The following is a 9238-nucleotide window of genomic DNA, read 5'->3' as shown; positions in this document are numbered from 1 at the left end:
GAATTATTTCATTGTGTCCCTGAACTTATCTACTTATAAACCATTTATAAACATTAACCAACACTAACTCTTAACTTAAACATCACCATCTTCTAACTTACAGATAAAAAGTTCACACCTTTTTTATGTTAAATATTGAGTTCTTTTGTGACGAGCCAGCAGTTTTACTGTTAGTGATACAAACTGTACTCAGTACAAATGTCTCTGTAGGAATATGTTGTGTTTTTTAAGGACCTGAACAGAAGAAAAGTATTGAGGTCTGTTTTTAGACAGAAATTAATTAATTAATCATTATTATCTAGGCTATCTTTACTCATTTCATTTTTAATTATATTTGCAGAAATGTTAAAGTTAAAAAAAAAACCCAAAAAACTCTACAATTGAAAAGGATACAGGGAATCCTCTGGAGGCATGTTCACGTCACCATAGTAGATATAACGCAGCATCGACTCAAAGGCCTGCTTACTCGGGACCATCTCACCAATGGATATATTTACTTGACCGTCCACGGGCATGAAGGAGCGGAACATTGCCTCAAAGTAACTGAGGAGTAACAGTATCAAAAGGATAAGTCACACCATTAAGCTGAAATGGACCATGACCAACTGTGATACAACATCAAGCCATTACAGAAAGCAATCAAATCTAGTCTAGAGTAGATCTAGTAGTAGTAGACCTAGAGTCAACTATCGGCACAGGAGCATAAAATCCACATTAAATCAAATTCAGCTTAAGTCAGGTACCAAAAATACAAAACAACCCCAAAACAACCCATCCATAAAATCTACGCTGATCTACCTGGACCGAGCTGCTAGTATGGCTTTGTGTGCAGGCCGTGGGTGACCATCTAACAGCAGAATAATGTCACAAAACTCAAAGCCGCTTCCCTCCAGGTAGGCCTTCATGTCCTGCACCAGGGAGGTCCCGATGTCCACAGGCTGGTCAGAGTACACCCTAGGAGGAGGCTGCTGCTTTCGTCGCACAATCTCCACTATCAGGGGAGTGGAGAGATGCTCGAACTCTTTCGTCATGATAACCTGGTTAAAGTGTGACTCCTTAACCACAAAATTAAGGCAATGTTCCTGAAGAAAGAAAAAAAGATGTTGGTATTAGTGTCATAATAGCTAGTACTGTCAAAATTAAAGCGTTAACGCAGATCAAGCCGGCATCACGACTAACGCGGAAAAAAAAACAATTAAACGCATCTGGTGCGCAGAATGACTCAAAATCCCTGAAGTGTTTCTGTCAACGCATTTCGGGCAGTTTGTCCAAGTAGAGTTACCTTCGCACATGCGCAAATGGGCAGTAGATCTGGTAGTGACGGGGAGCTGAACCAATCAACTCAATTTGGAAGATATATAAGTTTTAAAGAATCAGAAACAACTTTTTTTGAGTTTTAATGAACAAAATGTTAGCAGGACAGCATCCGTAAACTCTTGTTTGTTTATTTTCCAGACTAAAGTCATATTCATTTAACTTTTTACCATGGTCGTCCATGTTCCAGCCCAACAGTTTGAAAAGCAGTGAAATTAAGAAACTTTAACCACTAGAGGTCAGTATAAGACGCTTTTCAGCTGTTAACATTTAATCTGGACGTACCTTGAGCTGGTCGAGCTGCAGTTTGTTGGCATTTTCACAGACACTGAGAACATTCTGCAGGTCGACTGATGCTTCAATGTACTGCACACAGAGCTGCTCCAGCCGGGAAAGCTTAAAGCTTAGGGCCAGTTTGTACACATCCATAATCAGGAGAACATCCTGCACATGACCTGTGTAGACAGATACACACAAGAATAAACATTTTCCCTCTCTTTTGCAGCAAGACTGGTAACAACCAAATGTGAGAAGCATGAGCAGAGTGGTACCTCTGCGAGGGTACTGGATCTTGTCTGTGTAGAGAAACTGCATTAAGACTTCAAAAGGCTGAGCCTCCGCTTCTCTGATGGATACCTCCAGCAGCGGCTGTGTGCCCGATGGCCTGTTGCCTGCTGGCATATCTTTTGAGCCTCCAGCTGCTCCTTCATCCTCACTGCTCTCCTGTTTTGTCTTCTGTAAGGCAGTAAAGTATGCAATTATCATTCTGGCTCAGTGAATACACCAGTGACCCATTACTCTTACAAATGCTTATATTATATATCTTGATGCCTCAGACCTACAAGCTTAGATAAATATGTTCATTAAAGCATTAAATGTGCAATATTTATGCTGCTGCACCTTTTCTGTAGTGAAAGCCTCACTGACTTTTCATAAAACTGAAATTTAGAGAATGTAGCTCATCATCCAGTCCATTACATTTCACGGGTTACTAAAATGGGGACCTTGACTTTGCGCACAATTTGGGTGAAGACCCAATTAGGTAAACCTTTAAATTTGATTCAGTTCTGACGAATACTGTAGGACTAGATATTCTTGTGAACTGTGGACCGACGACAGACGCCTCGCCATGGCGGATGAGCTGAAAATGAACTAAAATGATTACATTTGCAGCTTCACTTTGCGCATTAACTATGAACTGAGTTAATTTTCTATAAATATGAGTGTCTGAAAAAATACAAGCAATAACTCCTTGATTTTCCCCTTCAACACTATTGTTGGACAAATACCAAACACTAGCCTTTTATTACAGATAATTACCAAATCATTATTCTTTCTTTATGACAATATCGCCACTCTAGCCTATTTCAGTGGAGATGGAAACCAACCAATCATGATGTGATCACGACTAATTGTTTCCCCTCCTGCGGTGTTCATTGTTTTAAAAAATCTTTTTTTAAAAAGGTGTTTCATTTCATGATGCCGCACAGCTTGAAGAGTGCAGGTTGGAGGATGTGGATTCAATTCTAAACCTTTCTGCCATTTAATATTTGAATTGTGACACAGGTGCTTGAAGTTGTGTCACTATTTCACCGTGTTTCTGATTTCCAAGATGTGGAATAGGTTACAGAGTTACATAATCAGCGTGATTTTTCATATTTATAAATATCTTCTGAGATCACTGACAGTCTTGTATGTGTCAGAGGAGATGCACTTGGTGCATTGTCCTAACCTGTCGCTGCCTATCTCGAGCCTGCAGGATTTTCTTCCGCAACCACTGACATCTTGCAGTCACTATGGCGATATGCCCCAAGACTCTCTCTTCACTCTGCAAACAAGACAACAATGTCAAGTCAGACAAGTGGAAAAAAACAACAAAAACAAAAAAAAAAACAAGTTTGGCAGATCATGTGCGAGTCACCATGAATTTCAAGAATTGCCTTTGGGTTTGTGAGCCTTTATGTAGCTTGCCATCACCAGTGTGTGAATGGGTGGATGACTGGATATGTAAAGCGCTTTGGGGTCATTAGGGACTAGTAAAGCGCTATACAAATACAGGCCATTCACCATTTTTATTACAAGAAGACAGTTGAGAAAGCTGGGGAAGAGGGCAGGGGGAAGCCATGCAGCAAAGGTGTCTGGGACAGATTTGAACCTAGGCCCATGCAACAACCTCAGAGCATACTGGTAACCTACTCAACCCATGTAGTTATACTGGCACCTCACCTTGAAACTTTAATCAGCAGTTTAGAGGCTTGGCTTCCAGTTTTACAGCAATGAAAACTCACCTCGCCCAGAATAAACTCCACATCACAGAACTGACGGTTCTCCCACAGTTTGCCATAATCCTCATGGAGGGTACACTTTGGGTAGCATGAAAACTACAAAAGTGAAAGTTTTAGCAATCAATCTTAAGGCAGGACAGACTTTTTAACTATGGTAGTATATCTCAGCAATGAGGTGATTTGACACCAACCTGGAATCTGTACATCTCCCCACTGCGGACATTGTTGTCCACAGTCCCGCCAAAGATGTACATGGCATCCAGAATCACAGCAGCAGCATGGAAGAGCCTCCCACTGGGCATCTGAGAAAAAACAAAAACAAAAAAAGATAAGAGTTTAATTACATATCTGTAAAATTCACCTACATGTGTTTTATATTCCTATCTGGGGTGACACAAAAGGAACACCATACCACTATGATTTACAATAATATAAATTGTCTTGCACAAATTTCTGCAACAAAATGCAGACTGTCTACAGCAACGAAGAATGTAAAGTAAGTAAACTCAAAATGGCTCATCACTCAACAGCTTTTCCAAACATATTGTGTTTGCATTACATTAAGAAATAGTACAATAGATAGGAATGGAGCGTACAGCAACAAAGTGTTCTCGTTTAATAATTTACTGTCCTAATAAATAATATTTGTGATATCATTCATCCACCTCCATATCTACTAACATAGTTCTTTGTGTCAACAAATGAATGATATCACAAACACAATGAACATTTTCCAAATTTTTTCATACCTCACTGTCATGGCTGGGTTGGATCACCTCCCAGGTCTGAGAGTCAACATCATAGCAGTGCAGCTCATTGGGCAGTGTGTTGTCAGCAGCACCTCCAAATACATACAGGTGCCGGTCAAAGGCAACCATAGTGTGTCCATAGCGCCTCTGCGGAGGTGGAGGAGAGCCACGCAGCAAATGTTCGGTTGGTATACGTGTCCACCTGAGAACATGGGAGTTATGAGTGTCGGGTAATAAAGGTTATCTTATCTTATCTTAATGCTGGTAAATATAGTATAAGTAGCTGAATGATATAAAAAAGGGTGCTGCTTACATGTGGCCTTGGAACTCAAACTGAAAGAGGTTGTTAGTAATTTTGGCTCCACTCTGTCCAGAAAACACAAACATCTTGTCCCTGCATACGGCGACAGGGAAGTTGCAGCAAGACGGGGGAATTTCACCACTCTGATCGATCTGATGGACACAAAGACAGAAAGACAGACGTGAACAATGACCAAGAGTTTCTGAGTCTTTAACTTTAAATGTTGTTCTCTTTTGTTGTGAAAATGAATGAAACATGCCTCTTCCCAGCACGCGTGCTCTCGGTCCTGCAGACTGATGGTCCACATGTCGTTCAACCTATACGTGGGCGAAATAGTCACCAAGGTTATGCACAAAAACAAATACATCTGCAGAAAATGAAATAAAAAATTCATACATACCTGGCATTTCCATCATAACCGGCAAATATCCAGAGTTTATCACTGTAGACTGTGGCCCCATGTGCAGATCTGGCCACTGGCAAGCTGGAACAGAGATGCAGGATTTTTAGGACTAGTTTCATAGACAACACTTAAGTATAGTCCCAGACTAAATTTTTATTTGCCTCTGTACCTCAAAGGGCCTTTCAAAGACTTAAAACAGTTGTAGATTTTGCTTGTCCTGGATTAAACTAAGCAGACTGCAAGACTGAGGATTAGAGATACTATGGGATTAATTTGAACCTTAAATTAATTTTTGAAGGAGGTGGGCTTAACTTTTATCAGCAATTTTGCGAAGAATAGAGGATTTTGGAGTTGGGGGGGCTGTCATGCTAGGACATAGTAGAAGGCAACTGTGCACAGTGTGAGGTCCTCCAAAGTTTTAGTTTAGCCAGTAAACATAAAGGCACATGCGAAACCAGCCCACAGTTTTTCCAACATATTTTATCCTCCAGACAACCTAAAGCACGGGTGTTGAACCCCAGGCCTCGAGGGTCGGTGTCCTGGAAGTTTTAGATGTGTCATTGATCCAACACAGCTGATTTAAATGGCTAAATGACCTCCTCAACATGTCTTGAAGTTCTCCAGAGGCCTGGTAATGAACTAATCATTTGATTCAGATGTGTTGACCCAGGGTGAGATCTAAAACCTGCAGGACACCGGCCCTCGAGGCCAGGAGTTCGACACCCCTAACCCTAAAGTATTAAGGGTGGGAACCACGGAGGCAAGATACAATAATATCATGGCACACAATAACAATGTTTGGTCATTATTAAAAAGAAACGAGTTAATACATTACCTTCCCTCCACTTTCCATTCAGTCCACTGTCCTGTAGCAAACTTGTACTCAAAAAGGTCATTTTTATTTTTCAGGTTTGAATTTGAGTATATGTCTCCAGTGTAGCCCCCTAGAAAATATCAAATTTGAACATTACAGAAATGCCACCAGAGTTTAAAATGGATAAAATGAAGGATTTTTATAGATAATGAAGGATTTACCAAATACAAACATGCTGCTGCCATAGACCACAGCTGAGTGGTGGTATCTGGGGGCAGGTGGCGTTCCAGTGGTGAAAGCTCTGTGAATTATAGACATGTGTCAACTTTTATTTTATTATATGGTTAAGATTGTGTATGTTTTATATATACTCTGGCTGATTTGGTGTCTTGTATTGTAATACTTTCAAAAAGTGTCCACTGTGGAAATAAACTGATCTTTATGATCACTTTTTAGTGCTCCTTGTTCTGATACTCACTGCATGCACACTATGATGGTCTTAAAATGTAAATGGCCTATATTTGTATAGCGCTTTACTTAGTCCCTATGGACCCCAAAGCGCTTTACACTACATTCAGTCATCAGTCATAAATGCGTGTTAATCTGGGTTATTCCGTGGATTGTGATATGTATTGCAACGAAGTAAAATCAAACCAACTGCGGCTGTGAGGCTATAGCCTTACCGACACCAGGAACAGTCCTTCACATCAAAGCGAAGCAGATCATTCAGCATGTTTTTGCTGTTGGGTGACACAGAATTCTCACATACATATAATAACACATATATCTGAAAAATGTCTGCAGAAGTCTTGTAGCCCTTACCCATTATCTCCCCCGAACACATATATTGCATCTCTGTAAGCCACCACAGTGTGCTTGCTGCGCCTGCGTGAAGCCGCATGAAGTTCAGTAAAACCACAGGTATTCAGTTTGAGTGAAGATGCTGCTGCTGCTCATCTGTCCACACCTTACCTTGCACCAACAAACTCATCGCACGGAGGGAGTCTTCTCCAGCGATGAACAGTCTCAAATGGGCCGAAATTAAGTGTCAAATATTCCACGCTGTCAGAGCAGCTGTGGTCGAAATCAACACTCGGAGCCACTTTAGTTGACTTACAGGACATGTTTTTGCTAACTCCCCGGCTCAATCAGATTTCAGGGCCACTCATCTGCAGGGACGTGAACGGTTAACGACGCTGTTAATGCCCCAGGATAAGTGCCAATACTTCTGTCATTACATGTAAATCTGGAGTGACATTGGTACTACTCTTACCCAAGTCTTCTTTGTTAAAGATTAAGGCTGTTGTCCTTCAGAGAACTGTTAGCTACAAAAAAGCTCAGCTAAACCTGGCTAGCTAGCTAGCCTCTAGCTAGTGCTACGCCCCAAAACTAGCAACATGAAGAAGAAAACGACAAGTTAACGAACAACGCTAACGTTGCGTTAAAACATCTGGCCAACCGGTTCGATACCTACGATGTCATGATATTACACAGACAAAAAAATAACACCAAGAAATCAAAAGCAGTGGTAAATCCACGCCCCCCACAACCCTGTATGTTGCGGGTACTTCACTTCCTGTAATATTAAAAAGGCGGAGTCAAAGTGCTTTCAGTCCTGTATTCTTGAGTAGTTTGAAACACTATAGGTATTAACGTTAATTTACACTTTGGAGTCCTACTCTAAAAACCTGTCATAGATTTAGCACCGTCTTCAAAGCTGGAATGTGTTAAAGAGTCTTTGAAATTAAAGATTTTAAAGCACGTTAAGCAAAGAAAGAAAATAAGGAAACTAAAAAAGCTGCAGTCACTCATTACTGCAATGAGTTTTATGTTAAAAACAAGGACATAGTGTCCACTTTCACTCTTTATCTCTGAAGCAGTAAGTGGTTCTCTGTTGTTAGCTATCTGCACTGAAACAGAGGTTAGATAACTTTATAAATGAGGGTTTTGTGGAGGATGGCCTGTTTGAGTCAGGTGCCCCAGTGGCTCACCAAACTGACAAGCAGGAGTCAGACAAAATCCCCTCTGTGTTTGATTTTTCCTTGTCTGTTGGGTTGGACACACCGAGCAGAGAAATCTCAATTCCAATGAAGTCAGAAATGAAAGGTGTAATCTTTTAATTATCAATAATGGCACAGTGTAATATGTCAAATGTCGTTCATTTCAGGTTTTATTTGTCAAATTTTAATTCCTGTCAAGGGTTACATATTTTTTTCCATTACAGTACATCCTGATATGTAAAACCGTAGACTTAACAGTGTTTCTAAGTCTATAACTGTCTTAGCACAAATGTTAAGGACATCTCCAAGCAATGAAAAAGTATTGTGATCATGCAGTTTTTGTTAAAAACATAACCATCCTCATTGAACTTTTCATGTTTTATTTTTTATTTTACAACAGCAAATAGCATTGGATTTAATTACAATCTTCTAACACTGATCTTCAAAATAAATGCTTTATTAGGTCCGTTTGGAACCACTACAATTTTGAGGCATTATCGGCACCAAATGCTCATTTTAACAGGAAACTTGTGAAATGTTATTCACCCATCCATAGGCTGATACAATATGGCCATTTATCTTAACCCACCATTTTTAGGAACATATATTTCTCATTTATTTTCAGAGATGTTGAGCCAACAAAATTAAATGGTTGTTTTAAATAAACAATATTACATTTCATTTTTTTCTGAGACTTAGCTTCTCATATATTGCTAGTAACAATGGATTATTGTATGGAGGACAAAATCAGGAAATTGCACATTAGTTAAAATCAAATCATTAATAATACAAAACACTAAGAATAAGCAATACTGAATGGAAAGAAATACTGACTAAATATTATAGGTGAATTTACAAACATAAATTAATGAAATGAAATTGCATTTCTTATGAGTGGTTCTGATAATAACGCCGTGTAGACATCCGAGTGGTGTTTGACACTCTTGGTCATTGTACATTTAGGTAGGATCTTACTTGACAGACATATGTTTTAGGTTATTTTCCTGCTCTCTACACAAGTCACATCACATTGTCACTTTACCTCCCAAAACAACTGGCAAGAGCAACACATTATTGTTGATTATCATTGAGATTTAAGCAGCAAACAAAAACGGAACAGTAAAGTTCTCACATGAAGAAAATGCAACATTTATCCTATAAAATTAAGGTATTTTTACTGCTAATTGCATCATTTTTAATGGCTCTTTCATTTATTGATTCTTCTGTTGTTATTTATTAAACATATTACATGACAGACATGGAGAAACACGTTTATAGTTGATAACATTAATGATGATTTGATTTAGAATTTGTAGTGATAGGACTCTCAAGTAGACTGATAGCTAATGCCATTCGTTTAAAAAAAAATACA

General features: G+C 39.4%; 1 protein-coding gene across 2 annotated transcripts in view; it reads right to left on the bottom strand.

Moving 5' to 3' along the window:
* Window positions 1-7438, bottom strand: part of lztr1 (leucine zipper like post translational regulator 1) — a 9854-nt gene extending 2416 nt beyond the window's left edge. Inside the window, exons 1-17 of one of the 2 annotated variants that reach the window (XM_013914153.1) lie at window positions 7140-7438; window positions 6839-7035; window positions 6689-6751; window positions 6550-6606; window positions 6088-6167; window positions 5888-5996; window positions 5050-5133; window positions 4909-4966; window positions 4662-4801; window positions 4349-4550; window positions 3791-3901; window positions 3603-3695; window positions 3047-3142; window positions 1866-2049; window positions 1600-1769; window positions 799-1082; window positions 394-543 (exon numbers count right to left, since the gene is read on the bottom strand). In XM_013914153.1, coding sequence (XP_013769607.1) covers window positions 394-543; window positions 799-1082; window positions 1600-1769; window positions 1866-2049; window positions 3047-3142; window positions 3603-3695; window positions 3791-3901; window positions 4349-4550; window positions 4662-4801; window positions 4909-4966; window positions 5050-5133; window positions 5888-5996; window positions 6088-6167; window positions 6550-6606; window positions 6689-6751; window positions 6839-6990 — 2033 coding nt within the window. In that variant the 5' untranslated portion in view covers window positions 6991-7035; window positions 7140-7438. Of the gene's footprint in view, window positions 1-393; window positions 544-798; window positions 1083-1599; window positions 1770-1865; window positions 2050-3046; window positions 3143-3602; window positions 3696-3790; window positions 3902-4348; window positions 4551-4661; window positions 4802-4908; window positions 4967-5049; window positions 5134-5887; window positions 5997-6087; window positions 6168-6549; window positions 6607-6688; window positions 6752-6838 lie in introns of both variants that reach the window. The other variant, XM_013914148.1, reaches the window with a different exon arrangement.
* Window positions 7439-9238: the final 1800 nt, after the last annotated feature.

The sequence above is a fragment of the Pundamilia nyererei genome, unplaced genomic scaffold, assembly GCF_000239375.1.
Source record: "Pundamilia nyererei isolate P.nyererei 1_Seehausen unplaced genomic scaffold, PunNye1.0 scaffold00006, whole genome shotgun sequence".
Lineage (NCBI taxonomy): Eukaryota > Metazoa > Chordata > Actinopteri > Cichliformes > Cichlidae > Pundamilia > Pundamilia nyererei.
Note: the sequence above shows the minus strand (reverse complement) of the source record. Positions and strands in the feature narration are given on the sequence as shown.